Source organism: Lethenteron reissneri, chromosome 43 (genome assembly GCF_015708825.2).
Source record: "Lethenteron reissneri isolate LAM-NWPU_2019-01 chromosome 43, ASM1570882v1, whole genome shotgun sequence".
In the NCBI taxonomy this organism is placed as follows: domain Eukaryota; kingdom Metazoa; phylum Chordata; class Hyperoartia; order Petromyzontiformes; family Petromyzontidae; genus Lethenteron; species Lethenteron reissneri.
The window spans coordinates 942,872-969,153 of record NC_083821.1 but is presented as its reverse complement, the minus strand read 5'-3'; the positions used below and the strand labels follow the sequence as shown (position 1 = coordinate 969,153).

Genomic DNA, 26,282 nt, shown 5'->3' with positions numbered 1-26,282 from the left:
CGTGCAGAAGCTCCCAGCACGTGGAGTAAAACGTCGGACGTCGGTCCAAACGGTACGACCCAAATGCATGTCAGAGAGCTCGACTGCAATGCAACCATGGCAAAAACCTAAGTCAGACCATCGCGAGCTTGGAATAAAAATTGACCGCTTGCCCGATGTATTTATCTTATTAATTCCAGTACGCTCAAAGGGTTGTCTGACGAGTTTCTCATCGTTACAGAAAATGTAAATATCAGTTTGAACTGTACACGTAAAGGACAGCCACTGAACATTGCAGACCATAGGGAGAAATGCTGTTAATGAGCACCTATTAATGCAGGCGTGGCGCACAAGTGGGTTGTGTGGCCAGAACCGTTCTGATATTTAAACACCACACAATGGATTATTTGAGTCAAAAAGCCAACAACGCACTGCTCTAGGAACCTGACGCCATCTGAGTTTGATTTCCAGCCGTGTTAAACATCAGTGGTGAGTGACAAATGAAACGGTCCACGGAGCTCCCCGTTCATGAGACCGCACTGACCAGCACGGCGAAGTACAATCAAACAATCCCCGCCGCTGCCTCCACGACGGCGCGGTGAGGCCTTCATCCAGCAGTGGATCGACGAAGGGCTGGGAATTATTATGGTGACTACCCTCACCGCCGGCGGAGGAGCTCTCCTTGTCGTCCTTGACGCAGACCTTGCTGACGGAGCCCACCGGGTTGCAGTTGCAGGGTCGGCAGGGGTTGGGGTCCGTGGGCCGCACCTGCGCGTGGACACGGCAAGCGGGAGCGCGAGGTCACGCCCGGCTCAATTCCCTCGCTTCCCTTGCTGGGGGATTTCACAGCCGCGACCCTCGCGACCCTCGCGACCCTCGCGACCTTCTCGATGCGTTCGACCGTCACGACGCGCGAACCTTGCTACCCTGGCGACACTCGCTACGTCCACAATGTGCACGACCCTGGCGACCCTCGTGACCCGGGCGACCCTCGCGACCTTCGCGACCCCCGGGGCCTTCGTTCCGAGTGCAGCGATACGGCCCAGCCGTGGCGACGTTCAAATTTACTTCCTGGGCGCAAAGGTGCATCGTGGAGGGAGCGATCAAATACCAAACCCCCGAACGTCGACGCGGCAGAGATTCGTCGTGCGGCGCGTACCGATTAAACCCGGATGGCGCTAATGCGGTTCTCAGGTTTCAAGCGATACAATGCTACGCGCCGCTTATGCTTCACGGTGGACGTTAAACATCACGCGACGTCACCCCAAATGAGTCGGCCATTGCCTTCACGGTCCACAACTGAAAGTTTACCCACGAATTAGACGACTGGGATCACCCAGAGCAACACAGTCGCCCGCTGCAAAACTATGGAACGCATCACCTTTGTGATAGCCTCGCACTGTAAGAATGGCGCAAATACTAAATGTACTCACGATTGCATTTGTTCTTCCCAACTCGCGTAAAAAAAACATTTTGTAGAATGTTTATTACATCCTGATTGTGTTTGCTGAGCACGTGCCAGTGTCTCCATCGCCAACGACAGGATGAATCACCAGGACGGAGTGTTTTTGGCTATTTGGTCAAAGTGTGACATTGGCCCACCATTGTTTAAGATTATTGTCGGTTCGTGGGACCATGGCTGATCCCGGTAACATTGTCAAGTTATGATGGGATTCTATCCTGGACATCCTTGCTATTATGATTACAACACAATTACACTTATAATTGTTATTATTGTGCTTCTTTACTCAGGAAAGCCTCACCGAATATAAATAATCTTTTTCAGGAGGGTCCTGCCAAGTTTTTGCAGAAGGAGAAGTTGATTGCTGCGTATGATCTCAATTCAGTCATTTGCAGATATTTATTTTACTTAGCAAATTGGGACCCTGGCGGCAACACATAAAGGCCTACTGGCATCACAGGGTATCTAAGCTCCATTGTGAAGCAGGCGGCATGTACTTGTACGTTTAACACAGACACCGTAGCATTAACCTAGAACAGATGCTGGAGCCGAATCGTGAACCTCTTACAACGAGTGGGCGAACGCCCTTCCGCTGTGCCGAGTGTCTAAACTGTGACGTCACTCCAAGACGCTTGTGAGGAACAGTACGAATGGAAGGCTCAAGAGGAAGTGGCAAAGGGTGGGTCGAGATGGAACGGAGACAGATCAGCGCAGAAGAGGAACACAGAGCAGCTTGGAGGCAGCGACGCATCGAGGCAAGCGAGCGCAGATGTGCCGCAGTCACGAAGCTGGCGACGATGGCGACGATGGCGAACGGGGAAGGTCGCGATGAGCACCTTCGGCGGTCTGAAGAATTCGTCGACGCAGCTCTCGCAGTTCACGCCGGCCGTGTTCTGCGAGCAGTTGAGGCAGACTCCGCCGCCGACGAACTTGCCGGCTGTGTTGAGGCTCAGGTTCCTCCGCGCGACGTCTGGGTCGTAGTAGCATTCGCCCGCCTTCCCGTGGCAGTTACACTCTGCCCGTTTGAACACACGATTAACAGCGGGTAAAAGTTAAATGCGCAGCCCTGAAATTGTCCGCTCATGCCTCTGCTGGCCCAAGGGCCTCCCCTAGAGGGCGAGATCGTTTATCTCTTTAGAGGACATCGCTGCCTGCTGTTCCAGACGTCCACGCTGGCCAGATGTATCAGAAGGGGCCGGAGTACCCACATTTTGCGCCACCCCACGTGACCTGCCAATCGACTAACTTTGGCGAACCCATTTATGCCAGGGGACGGGATCGAACCGGTGATCGCTGGATCGCCACGGCACTTTGGCGGCAGCGTCCGTGTTCATCCGATGGTCCGAACAGATAAACATCCCCTCTTGTCGTAAACGGAGCGAAGCTCCCCGGGCCGTCCCCGATTCCACGACGCCCCTTGCCGCTTCTGGCAGGAAAGGGGCACGCTCACCGCCCGTCCGCCGACGCGGCCGTTAGACAAGAGGAGCGGCGAGAAAGGAAGCGAGGGGCGACTCTTACTCTCGCACAGGTTCCCACTCGCCACGGTGCCCGGCTGCCAGGACATCTGGTGGTATCCGGGGCAGCAGCGGTTGCAGCTCTCTCCGCACGTGTTGTGCTCGCACTGGCACGTGTGTTTCTGCAGTGGGAGAAGAGGAGCGGATGTGTGTGGGGGGGGGGGGGAGGAGGCCCGGGGGAGTGGGGGTCAGTCAAGCACAACAACGAATAATCAATTGAGTAAATTAATAGATTCGATATGGTGATGGGTAAATGGGCAACCCTGCAATTGCTTGCTCCAGTCACCGCTGGTGGAAAGACCTCCCTTGATCCATCACCCCTCTCGAGGGTAACTGGCCTGCTCTTTCACACTGGACAGATGTTTCGGACGAGGTGAGAGTGCCCACACTTGACGCCACCATACAGGACCTGGTGACCGGCTAACTGTGGCGAACCACAATCACGCGTACCACGTGACCTCAAGACTGTGGCCTATCAGACAAAGATCGCCCGCCTCCCCTGTATGTCCACAACCGATCATAATGGTCGTTGAAATAGTATTAGTTTCGGTTAAGTTATCGTCGGGGAAAAGGAGTGGGGCAGGACACCTAGCCAGGGGGTCAGATGACCGATGGGAGGAGATGAACGGCGGAATGAAGGCCGATGGAGGGGAAGTGACACGCCGCCAGAGTCATGGCTGTACCTTGGTGCTCGAGTCGTAGAGGCAGGCCCTGGCGTGGCCGTAGCAGATGCACATCCCGCCAACAGAGATGTCTTTCACCGAGTAATAGTACTGGAACGACATAGGTGGCCATGACAGCAGGGGTGAGTAACGCCCGGCCGAGGTTTCCACCTCCGCGGTACAAAACACCGGGATGTGTCACAACGCCGTGAGAGGGGAGAAAACAACGGGCCAAGTCGTCGTCTTGGAGCAAGGTTTTCTCATTGTTACTTTTTACGCAACCAACAAGAAATGGAACTTGTAATGGATTTATCATCACAGCAGCTGCCTTCTCAAGGAGAGGGACAATCCTGGGAAAACCAGGACAGGTGGCAACCCTTAGCCGAGCCACTGAGGCAGCATGCAGCAGTAGGCAATCACTGCACGGATGGTTTATAACAAGGATGGCACCACTGTGCACTTGTCTTACTGCTGTCTAAAATAATTACCACAAATTTGACTCTTTCGAGTTGGTGGCCTAAACAAGGCGTGTGCTTGATACACGTGGCACGGTGCCCAATGGCCACCCTTGGTGGGTTCAGAATGTTTCTTTTGACAGGGAGGTTTCGGGAACACACGCTCGCCTCTCCCTCGCCAAATCAGGAAACCATTCGTGAGGAGCATGGGAGGGGGGAGGGGGGGCACGGGTGGACCAGGAAAGCAAGCGACGAGTACAGTATTTACTCGAAGGTCAGCGTCGGATATAAACATCGTCTGGGCGTACTGCACGCTTTGTTTGATCAGGGTCGCGGTGGTGAGTAAACATCCGTGGCGGTGCACGTGCACGTGCGTACGCGGCGGGTCACGATGGGGTCGAGCTCCTGCGGGCCGTGGTGGTTCAGGGTCATCAGGTCGGCGTTGAGCGTGCGGATTCGCTGGAAGCTGAAGCGGATGAATCGCGCCGACGTGAACTCCATCAGGGCCGGGGAGGGGTCGTCCGCGCTCGGCCGCCCGTTTATCATCGACGTGTGGATCTGCGCGCAGCATCGGGGTTAAAATCGTCATCGTACTCGCCTTCCTCATTATGGTCATCACCGTCGTTGACATCAAAATTGTCGTCGTCATAAATTCTATGATCATTGTCATCGCCATGGTCATCATCGTCGTTGTCATCACCATCATCAGCCACGATCTAGTCACTCCGTGACCAAGGCCTACCCAAGCTGTCACTACAATCCCACTGGATCCTGCTCGCGAGCTCATTCCACGGCTCCACCTCTGCAGCGGCGGTGCTTGTTGAGGCAGCGCAGCGAGGTGTGCTCAAATGGTGTGGGGCAAAAAGGGGCAATTTTTTTCCCGGGCCTCACACCAAAGAGAGGTCCCCACAACGGGGGCTCCTCATCTGTCACTCACGAATTAGGGGGCACCGCGTGGATTCCTGCCCCGGGCCTCCAGGAAACTCTGGAAGACCCTGCGCCGAGCCGATAGGCGGTGGTGATTACGTGTACACCACACCCGAGTCTCGGAATGTAATAGTTTGCGTCGGAGCATTTCCTTCAGGAAGGAGAGCCTTCAGCAAAGTCATTAGCCGAGTCTCTGCAGACCAAACAAATCCAAGGCTACGGACGCGGCTTCGCACGTTCACTCCCGAGCAGCCCACCTCCCTGGTGGCGTTCGCGCAGTCGTCTCTGCTTTAGATTTACACTTTGCAAGAAAAACGACGCACGAGTCGCGCCGGCTGTATTCGTGCGGGAATTCACGGCAATTAGGCGCGGCCTGGGAAATGAGGGGTGAAAAAAAAACTGGGGCAGATGTTCAAAAATTCAATCGCTCTCATTGTGCGTCGAGTTCTCGTTTCATCGCGATGAATGATTGCACCGATTTTTCTTTTTTGAACACGCAAACAAATTCCACGCAATCTCCGGCCGCCTCGCCTTGCGCGCTTGTCGGGAGGTTATCGTTACGGCGCGGAAGCTTAAGACTGGCACGTGAACTTTTCAACTGTTATGTTTATATGTACGGTTTATTGCATGTATAAGTTCACTGAAGCTGCAACCGGATATAGTAATTTGTGACTGCTTAGTCGCAGTGTCGGCAAGTTTTTAAAACAGATGCATGACGAGGAGTGCCGGGGATTGCCAGCCAGAGTGTTCCACGGCCCTGTGGCGTCTGGGATTGAGCCGTCTTGGAGTGTAAACAAGGAAGTATTTACGCGTATGTAAATCACTTTTTACTAACAATAAGGATACATTGTTTCTAATTATAGGACTTTGGGACGAAGTGAATTTAAGACCGGCAGAGATGTATAGCGGTGTGGTCACGTCAGCACCATCTACGCCCAGCCTTATTTGTCTCTCTGACATTCCGGAGAAAGTGCTGCCCCCTATCTTGCGTCGACTTCGGGATCTATTGAAGAGTTCTCAGAAGCATCTCTGGGACATCTTCTTCCACGGGCCGTTCTCGAACACAAAGGGCTACATCCGAACGCATAACTATTCGTCTCGTCACACGATGGCGATCAAGCAATCGTGCTAATCTATCTGGAAAACATTTAGAAAGATACAAACGGACCAGCTCAAGCGCGCACACACACACGCGCGCACACACACACACGCACACACACACGCGCGCACACACACACACGCGTGCACGCACACACACGCGCGCACACACACACGCGCACACACACACGCGCACACACGGTACGCGTACCTCCCCGTTCTCGAGCGGCACCAGCCGTGAGTAGTAGGATGTGCAGATGACCTCGTCGTCGCGCCGGTACGTGGGGTTGCCGATGGTGGGCATGACGCTGTAGCGGATGAGGCAGTCGGCGTCGGTGACGGCGTAGTACTGCCACGGTGTGTACGCCACGCCGTCCAGTGAGCGCTCCAGCACCCAGCTGCCGGGCCGCGGAGAGTTGGCCGCTTTCAGGATCACGTAGGCGATCTGGAAGACCTGCGCGCACGCACACACGGGGAGAGGGGGCCCGCGGTGGAGGTGGCAAGCGGTAGGGAAGGAGATCGTCATCGTCGTCGTCAAGCCGTGGTCAATCCACTGCTGGACGAAGGCTTCCAAGCCGCCGCAACCTACAACAATCCTGCAATGCGACAATTCACGCAGTACCTGCGCACGACCTTATTCTGTCGCTCCATTTCCTCGGTGGACGTCCACTCATTCATTATCTCCACTCCGTTAGAGATAATGAATCAAAATTAAATAAAAAGTCCAAAACTTTATGTTATCCAGACTTGACCCTTAACTGCTACCAGTTGTCACGTATCTTTGCCAACCGCTTGATCGTAACTTTTATCATCATCATCATCATCAGCCATGATCTATTCGCCGCTGGATGAACTCGAGAACCCCAAGTTCGATTCCCGACGACGGCGAACATTATCCGAACGAGTCCGGCCCTCTCCCATCACCAACCCGTATTGACCAGCGTGGTGAAGTAAGTCCGCATCTAGCAAATCATCCCGGGGCCCCATGGACGTTGCGGTGTGGGGAGGCCTTCATCCAGCAGTGGAATGACGACGGGCTGCGATCTCAAATGAGCGCATCAAGTTCCGAGGTGGGCGCCCAGGTGCAGCTCGTGGTGAAAGCAAACAAAAGCACCCCCCGGACGAGCGGCTAACGAGAGCGCCCCGGGGGCGCGCGGCGGCGAGTCGCTCCGTCTCCGCAGCTGCGCCGCTCGGACGCCCCCGGGACAATGGCCGCATTTAGCACCGTGCGGCACGGGGGGAGGGGGAAGGCAGCGCCGCGCGGCATTCCACCGGGCACGGCGAGCCGGCGCCGTGGCGCGATCGTGACCCCCCTCCCCGCCACGCGGCACCCCGGTGCGTCCGCCAAGCCGCGCGCCGTGGGGTTGGAGCTCAGGCTGAGAGCCGCGGTCTCCTCCGCACACTCCGCGTGAAGTCGAGGGAATGTACTTGACACATTCTGGAGGTTGGCTCGAGTCAATCATCCCTCCCGGGTCGATAAAACAAGTACCACTGTGCAGGGCAGTCAACCGTGGATAGACTTGGCACCGGCCATACAAATGAGGAATTTCCACCGCCGGCTCAGAGCCGTAAACATAAGATGAGCACCGTCTCAATTTTCAAATGATCAAGAAATCACTTTGACTTGATTTACTTTGACGATAAAATACAATTCGGATTCAAATCGTGTCGAATTGCGATTGCATTTAAATGCGATCGCACTTAGACGCTGCACGGATGCGGTAGTGCAGTGGACGAAGTAAAATGGCACGGACGCCGCACGCGAAGAGGCTCTCGGCCCCCGAGGCATCGTGGGACTCCATCCACGCGGAGTGTCAGCGAGTGGCTTCGGGAGGTCAAACCGCCTCGGCGGGCGCGCGGCCAGGGCCGTGTATTTGTGGCTGGGAGGTGGCTCGCAGCTGGGCACCAGCTTGACCCGCGGTGACCCCCGCTGTAAGAAGCGGTTTGACCTCGCGAAGCCTCTCGCTCGGCTCTGCGGCCCCACGGTCCCCCCCCCCCCCCCCGTCCGCCAGATGTGCCCCGCGCACCCCGGGCTACGTCTCTACTCTCGCCTCAGGGGCTCTTTGGCAAATGTCGCAGCGTAGGAGGCGATGGTGCGGGGAGGTATGGTGTAGGAATTCCACATGTAGGGAATTATAATATAGGAGGAAGTTATTAATAGTACGGACCCTGCTTCACGCTGCAGCTGTGAAGCCATGCAGCTAACGGGGTTTAAAGAGAGCGATGTTCGCGTGCCAACTTGAGGTGTAACTCTGCATTACTAGCGAGGTGAGCACAATGGTTAAGCAACCTGACAACCGATATGTAATACACCAGGGATATCATTATGCAGTATACAATTTATGCTCAAACCACCGGCACACCATTACATGGTACGTAATGCATATTAAATGCATTAGCATGCGTTACGTAGTACATTTGATATAGTTTTTGTAAACAACGTTAGACACGAACAGACAAGCCTGCTGGCACTCGCTGCTCCGAGTGTGAGTCGAGCGACGCTGTCGAGGGAAAGCTCCTCGCCGTTTCACTCGGACGGAGTTCGCCGCGAGCTCGTCGCGAGATCAAAGCCTCCTCCTCCTCGCTCCGCATCAAGGAACTGCGACGTCGCCGCTACTTCCAAACGGCCTCCGCCGAAGACGGCGGGCGATTATTCGGGAATGGCGCACGCACTCCGCCGTTTGATGCCAGTAAGGTCCCGGTTTATGAGCGTGCGTATTGTGCACGGCCACGAAAGAAGTTCAACATGCATACACAAGTGAAGGTGCAGCGCTGCAATCACGAGCTCGCTCAAATGTCAGCGAATATGTAAATAATTCTTCATATATTGTTAACATCTAAAAATCCAGAGTCCTGATGTCACACTAACTCTGTAACGCTATAATAATAATCACGAGCGGGTGAGGTCACTCCGAATGGAGGAGCCCCCCCCCCCCGCTCATTAATAATCATGAGCGGAACATGTTTTTCTCTTGAATATTTCTAGTTTACTGCAATACACCCGGGCTATAGGCTGTATAAACACGAGCCAATTCACGTAAAATAATTAACATAAAACAGCCAATTAGCATCTCATTTTAATCTCGTCTGCATCTCTATTCTCATCTCCCTGCATGTCTGTATCACGCAGTGTGCGAACCACCGTGGCACCCCTACCTCCATCACCCCCCACCACCCCTACCTCCAGCCCCCCCACCCCCCCCCACCACCCCTACCTCCAGCCCGCCCCACCTCTACCCCCACCACCCCCCCACCACCCCTACCTCCAGCACCCCGCCCACCACCCCCCCCCACCCCTACCCCCCCCCACCCCTACCTCCATCACCCCCCACCACCCCTACCTCCAGCCCCCCCACCCCCCCCCCACCACCCCTACCTCCAGCCCGCCCCACCTCTACCCCCACCACCCCCCCACCACCCCTATCTCCAGCACCCCGCCCACCACCCCCCCCACCCCTACCCCCCCCACCCCTACCTCCAGCCCCCCCCCACCACCCCCCTACCCCCACCACCCCCCACCACCCCTACCTTCAGCCCCCCCCACCACCCCCCCCACCACCCCTACCTCCCGCACCCCCCCACCACCCCTACCTCCACCCCCCCACCCCTACCTCCATCACCCACCCACCCCTACCTCCATCACCCCCACCACCCCCCCTCACCCCCCCACCACCCCTACCCCCACCCCCCGCCCTTACGCTACGGGGCTCCCGCGCGTTACCTGTCGGAGGTCGAGGGTGATGGTGACCCAGTGGTACTGCACGCCGTTCTGGATGCTGGGGCTCTGCCACCAGCTGTTGGTCCCGTCGATGGCATGCTGTATCGAGTGGCGCTCTGCGGAGACGGGGTCACGGACGGACCACGGGGGGGCAGGGGCGGGGGGGGGTCAGGATATGGCACGGTCACCCACAGTGTACTTGAGAGTTTCTGAGATTACTTCTGATAGTGGTCGAACACGACAACATTGCCCCTTACTGGGAGACTATACCCGTATGGGAACAACAGCACCTTTGTGAAAGCCTGGTGAAAGTACAATGGCTGGAATTCCACATGTAGTAGTTCATAAGTGTCACGATTTACTCTGGCGATTTGATTCCTAACATTGTTTTTTCTTGCCCTTGCTTCCAAGCTACAAATGCCACCGCTAACCTGCAAAGTGTCTTGAGATGCATTCCATACATCCATTAAACAATGACCAAAACATCCGTGGCACTGCAATTCCAGTGGTGCAACCAGCGCAACCGGACAAAGGGCGCACAACCGCCAACACCCACGCGCGTTCGCTCGCTCGCTCGTTCGCGCATTTGTGCGTCCGCGTGTCCGCGCGTCCTACCGGCCGGGTTGGCGCTGCGCTGGTCGCACAGGCGGCACTGCGGGTTCCTGAAGGGCCTCCCTGGCACGTGCTCCACCAGCTTGCAGTAGGTCTCGGGCTCTCTCACGCCGCACGTGGCGTTGGCCGTGATCTCCGAGTTGCTGGCCAGGTTGAAGATCGCCGGGAAGAGCCCTGCACACGTCACGCACGGGATCAGGGAGCGCCCACACAATGTCTTTGCTTGTGATGGCTGATACACGGAGACATTTGACTTAAGTTGGTGCTGTTCGTTGCTGTCCGTTTTCTTTTTTTGTTCGTATGTGAATGCGCTCGGCAAATGTGCATGATACAGTAATAAACATTCATGCTGGCACTGCTGTCAAGTGATACAATTAAGAACACAGTCAACTCTCGACTATCCGGGCTCGTGGGGGAGGGTCCAGAAGACAAACACGTGGATCGTTCAAGACGTGTAATTAGGCTGTGCCATCAACACGTACAACGCACCACCACCACCACCGTCTGTTATATTGCTTCTGCCGACGTGCGTGCGGTCAAGTGGGCACCGAGTCACTGACCCCTCCGTGAGTGAGGAGCGGCTCATAATAGAACTGCATTGCGAAAATATTTTGTTAATTTTCTTTCGGAAGCGCGGTTAATCCGCAACCCGTACACCACCGCGCACTAGTTGACTTTATTATAATCGCAATGCTCGTTTGCCGATTAAGGGAATTGGTTGGGAAATCTCACAGGAGTTGAGGTGAGGGGGGCACGAGCCGGGGATTGAAACCGGAGCTGCGGCTTGACCTCTCAGACCGCGGAAAAACGCCGACGGGGGGGGGGGTGGGGGGAGAAGGAGGAGGGGGGGGGGGCGCTTTCACTGAAGGCCGCGCCAGCAGCTGTCGGCGCTATTCTGGGACCGCTCGCAAACGCGCCGCACCGGCGCCTCTTGGGGTCGCGCCGCGTGGATCGCGCACGGCACGACCGGCACGACCGGTGCGGCCGGCGCTTTCTCTGAATCAGCGGCACGTGGCCCGGGTTTGAGTAAAAGCGGCTCTCGCTGCTGAGTTGTCCGTCCCCCCGGTTACAGGTCTCCGCAGGGCGCCGGGAAAGTTGCAGACGTTTGTACGACCGTCGCAGTGCGCTTCTCGAATGCAACGAATGAGCGGTTCAGCAATTCATTTGATTTACGAAGAGCGTGAACCTATGCACATATAAGCTGAGATGCGCCCCATCTCACGGGAGGAAGCCGGAGATCCCGGAGGAAACCCACGCTGAACAAAGCAACTCCGCACAGAACGGCGCCCCAAGTCAGGATTCGAACCCAGGCCCTTCTTGATGTGGGGCACAAGCGTTACCACTGCACTGTCACCCTACAGTTCCAAATAACATGGCAGAATAATGTTAAGCAACATAGCGCTTGGGCTGATTGCCAATGCAGTGGTAATGATTTACGGCCAACGATGGAAATGCAACTTCCTTCCTGAGACGAGCGGCTGATTGGAGCCACCTAAAAAACTCGGCGACGCCGTGGAGGGGGAACAGCAGACATCACCATGAGCCGCGCGGACTCACGCAGCTGGGGCAACGCTTCCATGCGCCAAGGGACCGCCTCACGGGACAAAGGAGGTGAACGGAGTGACTGAGGCCACGGGTTTTTGGAACTCTCACGCCAAAGTGCGGCATAAATGTCAGCGACCAGACGCTCTCGTCTCAACGGTTTCCTGTTTACTGCGGGTTTACTGCCCCGCACTCAGACTAAGGGATCTTGGACACGGGCAGATTAAGCGAGAAATGCTTTGTTGGGTGGGCTGCCTTTCCGCTGCCTGCTGGCAGAGAAAAAAGACCACAAGTTTGGGAAGAGATCACTGCGGAGAGTTTCGCGGTTGTGCTGCTCTGCAGCAATCTTATGGTGCGTCCGCGTCATACCGCACGTTGTTCGTAACGATGTCCGACGTTCCACTTCACGTGCTGGGGGCTCCTTCAGGAGCTGAATTGAAGAAGCCCCCACACAAGAATGTCTTAATGATGTGCTTTACCATAAATTGTGATTATATTTTTCTAACGGATTAGGAGCATTTTTGGAACACAGCTGCTGAGCACAGGCCTGAAATGTCAAGCATCCAGCAACAAACAGCACTATAATCAGTAAGGTTACTATTATTATACGAGCTTGCGAATAGAGACGATGATGACGATGGGAGGAGGAAATTCCACAGTGGAGCAGTGCAGACAGAGCAGTGTTGTTATGACCTGCAGTGTGGTGGGTGAGTGAGTGTGTGAGTGTGTGGGTGTGTGGGTGAGTGTGCGAGTATTGTTGTGACCTGCAGTGTGGTGGGTGGGTGTGTGGGTGAGTGTGTGGGTGAGTGTGTGGGTGAGTGTGTGGGTGAGTGTGTGGGTGAGTGTGCGAGTATTGTTGTGACCTGCAGTGTGGTGGGTGAGTGTGTGGGTGAGTGTGTGGGTGAGTGAGTGGGTGGGTGAGTGTGCGAGCATTGTTGTGACCTGCAGTGTGTTGGGGGAGTAGGTGGATGAGTAGGTGGGTGAGTGTGTGGGTGAGTGTGTGGGTGAGTGTGTGGGTGAGTGTATATGTGAGTGAGTGTGTGGGTGAGTGTGTGAGTATTGTTGAGACCTGCAGTGTGTTGGATGAGTAGGTCGGTGAGTAGGTGGGTGAGTGTCCTACTGTGTAGTGGTTGAGCACATCATGGATGAGAGATGAAACATACATTTTGGGAGATGGAGCCCTTCACTATGGGGACCTCATTTGCCAGTAAAAATATGATAATTGGTTTTTTACCCTTCTATCTGGCAACAAAACTGACACCTTTTTGCAAGGAGTCATGTTTGCATAGACCGCAATACCTGCAGTCATAATACAAACAAAAGAACATAACTCTGATAATGTGCACTGTCCTTGAAGTTGATTGGTCCACACCCGAGACAGCTTTCCTTCGAGCCTAGTCTCATATGGGTTGGACCAGATGACGCCAAAAGTGCGCCTTTTGGCGTCATCTGGTCCAACCCATCTGAGACTAGGCTCGAAGGAAAGCTGTCTCGGGTGTGGACCAATCAACTTCAAGGACAGTGCACATTATCAGAGTTATGTTCTTTTGTTTGTATTATGACTGCAGGTATTGCGGTCTATGCAAACATGACTCCTTGCAAAAAGGTGTCAGTTTTGTTGCCAGATAGAAGGGTAAAAAACCAATTATTATGATGGAGCCCTTGTTAAAGGTTTAAAATGTATTAAGCAGCCAGGGACATATGGCCTTGATACGTATCTACCAAGAAAAAAAGCGATGGTATTGCATACAATCTTCTATTCATTAAATCAACAAACGTGAAAAACATAAATTTTGTATGTTTTTCAGGTGAATGCGGGAACAATTGAACGGGCATTACGAATAATTTGCTCACTGTTCCATGGGGCTAGCGGCGAGCCTTGGCGAGGTAGCCGCTCCGCCAACTCGCAAGTAACCTGCCCCGTGGCATTTATAGCAATTCCTGTGAGCTTTTAACGAAGTGCGAATGGGCCAACGAGTGAGCGAGGCACGGAGTGGCGCAGAACGCTGCCCAGGGGCATGGCGGTTCGCGAGGGGCCGGCCGCTCGCCACGGACAGCCGACCTTTGGCGTCACGAACGGCACGTCCGCATCGCTGGACCCAAGCTCTTGCTATCTCGCTCCGAATCTCTCTCTCTCTCCACTCTGTAGGACCTCAAATGGTGACTGTCCCGTATCTGCCATTCCCTCTTAGCCCAGCTGGAGGCCGTCGCTCGCGGGCTCACCCACACCCCAACACGCCCTCCTCCAAGCTCGGGACCCTCCAAAATGCCGATGTCGAGACGACGTCATCTCGATAGGCAACCCTTCGACCCTCCAGTGGCCCCTAATACAAATCCAGGGTCAAAGTCAATAGCGCACTCACCATTTACAAAATCCTCCATTAACTCGCACTCTCATCTCACTATCCTCCCCTCCACATCACTTTCATTTATCTCCCCTCTCATCTCACTCCCCTCCACATCACTTTCATTTATCTCCCCTCTCGTCTCACTCCCCTCCACATCACTTTCATTGATCTCCCCTCTCATCTCACTCCCCTCCACATCACTTTCATTTCTCTCCCCTCTCATATCGCTCGACTCCCCTCCAGGCACTCTCTGTTCCAGACAACGAGGGCTTTCTGTCAAAGTCTCCACCAAACCTCAGTGGGAGGTCTCGCATCCTGCTCTGCTGCCCTCGCTGTCTGGAAGTCGCTTCCCCCCCTGCCCTCCGTGCTGTCGACTCCCTGCCCCTGTTCCTCGTGCAGGCTCAAGACCACCCTCTCTCGTCTCCTCTGTCCCCTGGCTGACTGCCCCCCTCTCTCTGTGTAAACATCGCCACTGTTTCCATGCAGCATCTCGAGATGGGATCGCATTTACACGCTGGAACAATACACCCTGCGTTATTTTAACACGTAGGCTTTATTTAGTTGAAACCCAACGTTTACAAAGGAGACAGTAATAACGGCAAAACGCCAGGGAAAATGTGCCTGAAGTATTTTATATACACAGAATGTATGCTATTGTACAATCAAGATTGATATTCAAGTTTATTTATATACATCACTGAAAATATGTAACAGCATGTACCCAAAAACATGGAGACGCACTCATAGATAATCTCGATATGAGATATAATTCTAAATGCCAGCTCTAAAGCCATATTTCGTGGAGACCAGTAGAGCATTACATTGATTTTATCAGCCCAAAAAAAACACGCAGATGAAATACGTCTGCTGTATCCTTTTATCTCGGCTCGGCATATTTTTGGCCCAACGCTCCCCATCGCAGAGGCCGCGTGCACAAGACTCCGACTCGCTGGCTGGGAGGCACGACCAAGGCCCTACCGGGGGTGGGGGGGGGGGGGCTGGGTGGGACCTCACGGGGACCTCCGTAAGGGAAACGCGCATGTGGGTCCGGCGCGGTGGAGGCAGGGGTTGACGGATCACGTAGTGATCTAGGCACAAGTGGCACTGAGTGGGCATCACGCTGAGAAACGTCCCACGCGGTGAACCAGACGGCTCACCAGTAAGGTGTGATGAACAAGGTGCAGTCCAGACGGCTCACTCGTCTGTAAGGTGTGATGTGCAAGGTGCAATCCAAGGGCCACTGTAGTGCACTTCGTGTGTTTGTGTCTTTGGGTTATGTCGCTTACCAACTCAGGTTAAGGATGTTAATGACTTGGCTCTGTCCGTCTATATCTGTCCGTAAGCTGGGGGTTCGGTAACTCGAGCAAATATGACCCAATGTAATTAAAACTTCAGTCTAAAAATGTGTTTTCTATTCGGGACTTAAACGATGAGAAACCCAGACACGTTGATCAAAGGGTCGAGCAAGGAGTTGGCGACAAAAACCATCGATAAACAGATCCACATTTTTCCTTTTAGCCTTTTCGGCGTAATTAAGGGTGACCTCATCTCGCCATCGCGCGGCTTTAACCATGTAACATCATCGTCGCTAATTAAATGCCATACGCTGGAAAGTGTTATCGAACCCGTGCGTGAGCATGATTTTCTTCCTCGCTTCTTTAGGCGCACGTGACGTTCTTGCCACAGAACACAATCGGACGGCACCGCGATCATTTTCACCCCCGCATGACTGATGGGTCCAGACAACGCAACGCCGCTCAGAGTCTGGGCGCCTGCATCCTGTCCAGGGCTTCAGGCTCGTGTATTTATAGCCGATGTGGACGTTCCACTGGTGCCAGAAATGGAGGCGACAGGGGGGGGGGGGCTTCTCTTTCCCCAATGCCCTGCGAGTGATAAACCTTCGCGTGAAACCACGTGGCCAAGCACAACTGCGGACTCACGCGGATGGGAACGCTTCTCTCGGTGCCCCTGCCAATTAACCTTCTCACCAGCGCGCGAGTTCAGTGGGTGGTCTGAGGCTTGCCCACGTCGCACGAGTTTCAAAGCTCGCTCCGAGTTGATTTACGAGCTGCCACCAATTCTGGTTCAGTTTCAATCGAGGGCAGCGTGAGCCGACGCCGCGCGAGGACCTTTAACAGCGAGGCGGCGTGCTCCGTTTTCTGCGTACAACCGTGCAACTCGGAGACACGACACCGGGAGCTGGGGAGGCGTGCGCCCTCACTCCGGGAGAAGCTCTCAGGTGTCCGACACGGAGAGTCCGCGCAGTCAACGGTGCCAGACCATCACCCCCAACCGGCTCGCGTTGGCATCTCAAGACAACTCCTAAATGGATGTCAGCCTCTCCCCAATAAATCAGAGACGAGGGCAGCTGGTGCTTGTGGAGCCCTTTAACGAGGCTGAGCAATTTTGCCGCTCGTTGCGGAGGTATGTGGTTCGAGACCAGCGACCGCCCTGGTAAATACTGCGGGAGGTATATTAACCATGGATAATGCGCGCCATCTCCTCACAGCAGATGTTCAAGAAAGAGGCATTGTTCTTAAAAAAATTGTGGCCATGTGTGCCGGCATCACGGTCCTATAATTTCCAAATTTAGAAATGAGTTAACAGAGCAATTAGGATTACTACTATCTTACTAGTGCTACGACAATGACCCATGTTTTATGATCATTAGGATCTGAGTTGGAGCCGATTCAGGATTTTGTTCGCCCCAAGTTTCGTCGTGAATCTGGGGCCTCTTGAGCCGCTTGGGGCCCTGAGCTCAGCGCGCTCATGGCCAGCGCTGCGATACGGCCACGAGCAGCACGGAACACGCAAGGTCGTCTCAACTGCAGCTGCGCTGCAATCGGCAGACACCGCACAACTCGCGCGGCAGTTGTGCATCCGACACCCTAACCAGCAGGGACGGCACGGGCACGTCCGAGCATTGCGACGCTCGGCAATGGAGCTCTTTGGAAGCGTCCTCACGAGCGCGACCTCGGAGTGACGCTTCGTGTGGCTCCCGCAGAGCGCGCCGCGTGCGGGCGCGCCCGCCGGGGCGTTCCTGCGGCCCGCCGCGTGTTTGTCCAGGTGCGAGAGCATCCTGCCCGCGTGCTGCATCCTGCGCCCGCGTGCTGCGGCGCGCGCGTGCTGCGGCGCGCGCGTGCGTGTGGTCGCGCACGCGCGAGAGCGCAGTAGCAGCGGCGAGCGCACGGCTCACGTCAACGCTTCTTGAGATGTGAACGGCAAAACGAAGGAAAAAATGCGCAGCCCTGCAATTGCTCGCTCACGACACTGCTGCCGGAAGGGCCTCCGCTGGACGGAGCTCTAGAGAGCCTCTCTAGAGGGTGTTCGGCCGACACGTCTATTCTGGTCAGATGCCTTAGAAGAGGTGGCAGTACCCAGCGAGCGTGACCTGCCGATCGACTGATTGTGGTGTACCCATGTGGTGTACCCATGTGCACTGCTGGGTGGACAGAGGCAGCGGGGATTTCGGAAACCTGCCCCGTTGTGTCAGCTGCCGACAGATCGCCAGTCGGATACGCTGACCGTGACGCCATGGTGGCAGCCTCCCCTCTTGGGGACGAACCGTTGGGGAAAATAGCACGACCCATGGGATGTACATGGTGCAATGGCACCGTTTCGTTCGATAAATCGATGTTATCACTAGTGATAAATGCATAATATTGTACGTGTAAGAATCCGATATTAATGATACATACATGATAATTTTCACCATCAGGCACGATTGCTCCCATTGATGGATGAAGGCTTCAGCAAGCTGTCACCATCTCTCATGGGATGTAAGAATCCACCGGCTCATGCACACGAGCCGAGTACATCGCTCCGTCTCCGTGGTGGACGTCCCCTGCCTTGGTTGCCATTCCGCCATGAATCTTGGCTACTGGCCAAGGTCGTCCCATCTCGGGTCATGTTCTACCCAAGGCCACTTTAATCTCCTTAACTTTAACGGCCAGAGTGATGTCTTTAACCTGTGTACGTTTCCTAATGCTGCCTGAATTACCAACTGTTTTTCTTCCGCGGTGAACACTGGAAAAAAACAGGGCGAGCATAAAACCTGACGATCAGCGCTAATGTCTAATCCACATGCCCCAGCTGTTAGTCTACAGTTGGGATACCCAGGGCTACTGGTGCAGAACAAATGAATGCACTTGAGTCCATAGGAAGTGCGTGGCTCAATGGGACCCATACAGGATGAATGGGGCCCCAGTGTGGGATGATTTTGTCTCTTAGAAAAGTAGCTGCAGACCAACAATGGCCCACTGTGACGGACCCTAATTAGCGACACATTGCAACAGCACGAGCCTTGATGTTCCACAACTGCACGCAGCTTATTTAGCCAGGCGCTCCTTGTCGAGCTTGATGAACGTGGCGAAGGCTGCGGCAGGCGTGGGCACGTTTGTTTTTCATTACGAGAGCATTCAATAGTGGCTGCGCGTTTAGGTCAATTGAATTAATCCATCCACGGGGCAAGAGAATGGAGGTCTCTGTTTAAGGTCTTTGCAAAGGGACGTACGCACCATCGTACAACAGCAGTTGCCTGTCTTAGGGGACCCTTTCTTCGCGATGATTATAATTATTATTTTCTTCTGTAATGTTCACTCGGGGACGTTGCTGCGGTGTGATGGTTATCTCACAAGTCGTGCGATCCGGGGGTCATGGCTCGCAGGTTCGATTTGATTCCCATGCCTGGCAGGTGAAACATGGGGGAAGTTTATTTAAAACTTCACATCCTCTCCCCACCCAGCAGTAGAAGTGAGTACAGGTTGTACGTAGTGGGGTGAAGTGTCGGTACTAGCACCGCTTTGAAAATGTCTGGCCAGAGTGGAAGAGTAGGCCAAATATCCTGTAGAGGCGCTCTCTTGAGCGCCGTCTTACAATGATGTTGTGAGAAGGGTTTATATACCACACCAGGCTGTCGTGTTCGTCGCGATAAGTGTCAGGTTTTAAAAAATCACATTTCGGATTTTAAGAATTACTTTGGATGTTTCGGATTTTCGCATCATGCAATTTACGTACGGATATTTGTGACATCGCTTCCAGTTTACAGATACATTTGAAGCATTGTTTTTGAATTATCTGAATTTCTAATCTCGGCCTATTTTTCATTCAGTTTTTTTTTATGAATCCAAAAATCGGGAGCACATCCATAACACATGAAACTAAGACACACACACACACACGTGCGATGATGTTCAGGAGTAGGTGCTGTCAAGTCTGAGCAGGTTGTTTGATCTGTTACAGGAGTGGCGCTGTACATCGAGAACGTGGATCACATATCAACTGCACTCTCTAAATTCAAGGCCGAGCAAAGGGATAGTGTGGGAGGTGTGACATGTAAACGTGTGCCTGCCTAATTAACGACTGCAGACCGGCCCGGCTGCTTCAAGACAGACTGTGCAAGTCGTGTTCTCCCTCTGTCTCAACTGGAGCATTACGTGCTGCTCGGCTAAGAAACAAAACAAGGAGGAGATCGCCAAGTCGCTGAGGGGTCGGAGCGCTGAGCTTGGCACCGCTGAGGGCCTGGGTTTGAATCCAGACAGCCGCCAGCCATCACACCGAGTTGTCACGTGGAGCGAGTTGGTCTCAAGCCCGGTCGCTGCGTTAAAAACACGAAAATCACGTCGCTTTCGTTCAAGTTCTGCGCTTTATTTTTGCCAAAAATGCCAGCTCCGAGATTTTAAATATCAGTTTTGCTGTCACGTGACGAAGTGCCGGCGAGAAAGTGCTGCCCTTCAGCGCGTGGACCAGAGGTTACTTGAAGGGATCTCAGAGGTAGCTCTGCGTTACCCGATTCCGCGGGCTGTTTTCTAGCGTGAGACGATGCACTGCTCCGGGAGAGCTCCGAGTAGACTCTGCGTTTCGCAAAGTGACGCCGATAACACGAGCGGTAAAAAAAAAGTCGTGGAAATTATACGCAAAAAACCGTAAATGGAAAACAACCCCATCTCAGAGGCAACATTTAGGGACCCTTCCCGCACCGGGGTGGTGTGCATTGCAGAGCCAGGGAAGTCGCAAGCTTAAAGAAATAACCCGAGGAAGCGGAGGCTGTTTCCACATTTGATTGATTCCAAGAGCTATGCAGCAGGTCCAGCAGCAGCGGAATTCCCAGAAGCACAGAGACGCCGACCCCCTCCGCTCCTGCCCCTCCCCAACCACACGGCTCCCCCCCTCTCCCTCCCTACCCCCACCCTTCAACTCCCACCACCCTCACAACCTTCACCCCCACACCCCAACCCGCACGTGAGAGTGAAATTACAAATTGAGCTCACGAGGGGCCAGAGCGCCCCGCTTTAAAATAAAGAATTTGCAATCGTCACATTAGGCGCAAATGAACGTGTGGCCGACGGTCTACTCCCGTGACCGACGGCAACGACCAAGCCCACAAAACAGACATCGACACGTGTCTGCGTCACCCTCTATGCGCGTCGAGCAATTACAGAGCCACAATTATAATCAGGCGGACCCGCGTGCAGTGTTTACCTTGGTTGACAGCGACCTGAAATGCATTCCGAACGCGCAGTTTACTCAGAGACCGAGGATGATGAAGACGCGTCCGCACTCAAAATGTCCGAGCGATGTAGCTCCCACAGAAACACTCGCTCCCGTGCTCACTCACTCGCTCGCTTGCTCGCTCACCCGCTAGTCTGCTCACCCACTCACTCGAGAATCTGATCAGTTGCTACTTCTCTCTCCCGCTCACTCGTTCACTCAGTCACCGCCGATCAGTCACTCACTCTCTCATTCACGCACTTGTTCATTCACGATCTCACTCACTCGTTCGCTGACTTTCACTCACACCCTCACTCAATCGTTACTACCTATGCTCGCTCATTTACCCGTTCACCCACTCACCAATGTGTTTGCTCGATCATCTGCTAACCCACTTACTCGCTCGTTCAACCACTTATTCATTAGTTCACTTGGTCATCCGTTCACACACTCACCCACTCGTACACTCACTCGGTCATCTGCTAACCCACTCGCCAACTCGCTTGCTCACTTTGGCTCAGAGGGGAGATCCTTTTCCACCGTGAGCTCCACTCCGCTGTTATTTAAACCACGGGGGTCACAGGGTTGGGTTCTCAAAATATATATAGAGTAGGAGCAACGCTCTCTTCCGAAGGGCGCATTAACGAATCGGCGAGGGGCTGAGGCGCTGCTGATGGAGGAGCGTGGAGCGAATCTGTGTTGACCTCCAACACAGAAGTGCTTTGGCTGTGCAGCCTCGCAGCGATTTTAAGATGACCCCCGGTGGGAGGGGAGAGGTTAATGATTACGAGCAGTTCATGCGGCTCTGCTGCGATGCTGCTAACGTTGCCCTCCTACTCCAACTTGGCGAGGAGCAACGTGGAATCTCAGCGGGGTCCTCCCCTCGCACGCTCAGCGCGCCGCTCGGGGGATTTACTACCCCCTCTGACTTGGTGGGGATACACGGACAATCGCATTCTCGACATTTCCAATAACATGGGATTCCACAAGCAGTGGGATATTATCTGAGAGACTCGCCTAGGCCACGTCCCCGCAGTTTCCCATGACTGCGGGACACAGCTGCTATGTAATGAGCAGGCGATCCAAACCGTCGCCTTTGTTTCAAAAGTGAGAGGAAAATTAAAACAACAACATCAGTTCCGGACATGCTCACGTTAATGCTTTTGGCAATCGGTAAATGAAATGTAACGTAGTAGTAGGTTTTTACCCTTTAAACTGGTACAAAAAATAACCACAACACAAGCAGTCAAAATGCAAACAAAAAAAGCTGTCTCGGGTGTGGACCAATCAACTTCAAGGACAGTGCATATCATTATCAGAGTTTTTTTTGCATTTTGACTGCTTGTGTTGTGGTTATTACAAACATGATGCCTTGTATAAAGGTGTCAGTTTTTGTGCCAGTTTAAAGAGTAAAAACCTACTACTATATTTTGCCACTGGTAAAGGAGGTGTCTCATAGTGAAATGTAACGTATTCTTTGGTTATTTCCATTCGCCTTGAGAGCTTGGTGTACGTGTTTGAGTTCACTGGTTAGGTGTTCATGGTCGGAGATACATTGAGCTCTATGGTGGAGCGTTTTTAAGAGGGAATTCTTCTGGGATGGACGGTGGTGGGAATCAGGTTTTAGGTAGGCGTCAGTATGGGTTACTTTCCTGTAGACAGAATGGCTCATTGAGCCATCTGGTCTCTTCTGACTACACAATCCGCAAAGACATAAGGTAGATTTGAAACACGGTAGGACCAATACTTCTGCCGTGGCTGATCATGAATGTAATGCGGCTGGCTCGCACAAAATGTATTTCTCTACTTTGCAAGCCTACTGGCTATCAACGATGATTCGTTCATGAAGCCATCCATATATACAGACACAGACACAATTTGAACCGAGAGGATGGTTATAAACTCAGCAATCATTGCAAAGATGTCATCAACCACTTTGGGTCATGACTTGACTTGTGCTTTATTGTCAATCAACCTCCACCGTCAGCAGTGTGGTGTGTGGAGCGGGGTCCAAGGATTTTCTGGCGGCCCTTTGCTGCATTGGCATTGCTGCTGCATTGGCATTGTTTGCCACATTGACATTGCTGCTGCATTGACATTGCTGCTGCATTGACATTGTTTGCCGCATTGACATTGCTGCTGCATTGACATTGCTGCTGCATTGGCATTGCTGCTGCATTGACATTGCTGCTGCATTGACATTGTTTGCCGCATTGACATTGCTGATGCATTGACATTGCTGCTGCATTGACACTGCTGCTGCATTGACATTGCTGCTGCATTGGCATTGCTGCTGCATTGACATTGCTGCTGCATTGACATTGCTGCTGCATTGACATTGCTGCTGCATTGACATTGCTGCTGCATTGACATTGCTGCTGCATTGACATTGCTGCTGCATTGACATTGCTGCTGCATTGACATTGCTGCTGCATTGACATTGCTGCTGCATTGACATTGCTGCTGCATTGACATTGCTGCTGCATTGACATTGCTGCTGCATTGACATTGTTGCTGCATTGACATTGCTGCTGCATTGACATTGCTGCTGCATTGACATTGCTGCCGCATTGACATTGCTGCTGCATTGGTATTGCTGCTGCATTGGCATTGCTGCTGCATTGGCATTGCTGCTGCATTGGCATTGCTGCTGCATTGGCATTGCTGCTGCATTGACATTGCTGCTGCATTGGCATTGCTGCTGCATTGACATTGCTGCTGCATTGGCATTGCTGCTGCATTGACATTGCTGCTGCATTGGCATTGCTGCTGCATTGGCATTGCTGCTGCATTGGCATTGCTGCTGCATTGGCATTGCTGCTGTATTGGCATTGCTGCTGCATTGACATTGCTGCTGCATTGGCATTGCTGCTGCATTGGCATTGCTGCTGCATTGGCATTGCTGCTGCATTGGCATTGCTGCTGCATTGGCATTGCTGCTGCATTGGCATTGCTGCTGCATTGACATTGCTGCTGCATTGACATTGCTGCTGCATTGGCATTGCTGCTGCATTGGCATTGCTGCTGCATTGACATTGCTGCTGCACTGGCATTGCTGCTGCATTGGCATTGCTGCTGCATTGACATTGCTGCTGCATTGGCATTGCTGCTGCTGACATACTTGGGCTACGCCCATCTCCAAACCTTCATAAACAGTTTGCATTTAGAGGCAAACCTCTTTTCCTGATGACGACCGCTTTTGTTGCAATCGAAACGTCGTGATTTTTTAATTAACTTTATTTTTATTATTCTTTTTTCTATCTACGCGACTTTACCGAAAAAAACAAAGAATATTAATTCCTGCAGTCACGAAATTTAAGTCGAAAAATGAAATGTGCAATTGCAGGAAAAGTGCGGATCAGACGAAGGGACATGATACTCAATGCGTTGGTTTTTCGTGGTTGTGCGGCGTCACTTTGCAACACGCGCGACGCTCCGCTCAACTCGCCGAGAGCTTCATGACCCGAAGAGGCTTCGGGCACGTGGAGCGAAACGTCAGACATCGTGCAAGAACGCCGATGGGCACTTGCGGGCGCAACCCTAAAACACAACGGAGAGAGAAGCGACGTCGTCGGGACTCCAGCAGACGACTTCCTGCGGCTCCCTCCCAGAGCCCCACGGCTCGCTCATCGGCGATGCCCCCGATTCCCCTCCCACAACGAGCGCCTCCCGCCGCCGCCCTCGTCCCCAACGGACGCGCGCCGCCTCGTTAATGAGCGGCGAGACAGAGGAGGAGTTGACCGTGCTCACTCCACCGCTCACTCCACCGCTCACTCCACCGCTCACTCCACCGCACGCCCGTCGACACGCCGCGCGCGGGGCCACCTCGCCCTCGCTGCGTCTCCCCGCGTGCTCCCCGCAGACGCCCATTCCGCCTGTCCTGGTCAATTACGTCGGCGCTGGCCGCCACCAGAGCCCGGCCGCTTTGTCCGTCACCCCCCCCCCCCCCCCCCACTGCCACGCGAAGGTTTGGCACCGCTTCAAATCTTTCGGCAGCAGGGAGACGGCGCTCCGCGTGGACTCGGCGGACCGCGCACGGCGCCGCGGATTTGCCGTGGCGATCCCCGTGATGGCGCGCGTCTGACGGAGCCGCCCCGGGGTGCTCCACGCGCGTCGAGCGACAAACATCGGGGAAGAGCACCGCCAGTGGCAGCTGCCCCTACGCGGCGCAGAGGAACTCAGCAGCTGGGCAGTGGGGGCCCATGGTCGCCGTGCGTAATCCGCGGTACGCCGCTACCGTTCTATAAAGATTCTACAGACACCGCGAGGACGACTCACGCTCCCATGTGCTTCACTTCGCCTGCAGCACATGTGCTCGTGTTGCATGGGAAAACTTGATAGCCAACATAACAAACAAACAGCTTTTAAGATTATCCACGCATTGTACGGCCTGCGATGGCTGCACAATGACCTTAATAATTCATGTTTTCATCGACTTACTCCCTCTACTCTGGACCTTGAGATGCTGCGAGTTAGGTTTTTTATAGGACATCCGCCAATTCTAAAGACATGTTTCCCTCTTTAAAGTAAACAGTCAACCTTTGCTCGGTGGGAGTCGCACTTTCTCTTCTGCTGCCCCCACTGTCTGGACCTCTCCATCCATCCGTGCTGTCGACTCCCTGTCCGAGTTCAAGTCCAGACTCAAGACCTTCCTATTCCCCCCCCCCCCTTCTGCCTAATTACTAAATGCCACTTTCTCTTACGATACACATACAAATTCCTCCTTTCCCCAGGATGCCCGTGTCCCATTGTCATTCACAGCATCTGTAGCTGCGGTTGCATTTAGACGCCCGATGAATCCAAATTGTATCGCGATATATAATTCTGGGTTTCTACTCTGAATAAGGGCCATTTTTCAATTCTCGACTTTCTATCGAGTACTTTTCCACAACATTGGCAATGTCTGTTCCCTCTCGGTGTTTTTTAGTTTGTTTACAATTAAATGCAATTATCTGGTTGAGGAGTTCGAGTGCAATATCTGTCATCATTATTTCTCCACCACCAAGTCAGCGCAATGCGTTTCCCTCTCAGTATTTATTTTCCCCCTCCGTTAAAACATCCACGAAACATCTACGAATTTGTTTTGATTTGGGTTTAACTTGGATTGCTGTAAAGTTGTGCGTGTGCCTCTCTCTCTCTCGTTTTGCTCTAGCTTTGCACTGCTGGATTGTCTCGCACTGTATTTGCCTGTACTATTGCACATCATTAGTTGTCACTTGTTTAATAATTCGACGGCCCTCCTGGAGGAAGACACTTCGGGTCGCAATGAGAGTTCTCGCTCGAACTGCCGGCAGCGCTAACGACGAACGAGTTGTGCCCCAGCACCGCTTCAAGCGCAGCGACTGCCTCCGCGCGCACAGCGCCTCGCCTCGTACCGAGAAGACAATCTGCTGGCTGACACTTCACCAAGACTTGCAAGGGGAATTCGCTGGCGAGGCGTCGACGTGACGTGCGCCACGTGGCACCCACATCGCCG

The 26,282-nt window shown here is 53.7% G+C and overlaps 1 protein-coding gene across 1 annotated transcript in view; it reads right to left on the bottom strand.

The window, feature by feature from the left end:
- Window positions 1–26,282, bottom strand: part of LAMA2 (laminin subunit alpha 2) — a 97,956-nt gene that overhangs the window by 54,612 nt on the left and 17,062 nt on the right. The window contains 8 exon segments of the mRNA XM_061569562.1: window positions 642–747; window positions 2,278–2,456; window positions 2,960–3,077; window positions 3,639–3,728; window positions 4,451–4,630; window positions 6,309–6,551; window positions 9,819–9,931; window positions 10,431–10,601. Coding sequence (XP_061425546.1) covers window positions 642–747; window positions 2,278–2,456; window positions 2,960–3,077; window positions 3,639–3,728; window positions 4,451–4,630; window positions 6,309–6,551; window positions 9,819–9,931; window positions 10,431–10,601 — 1,200 coding nt within the window.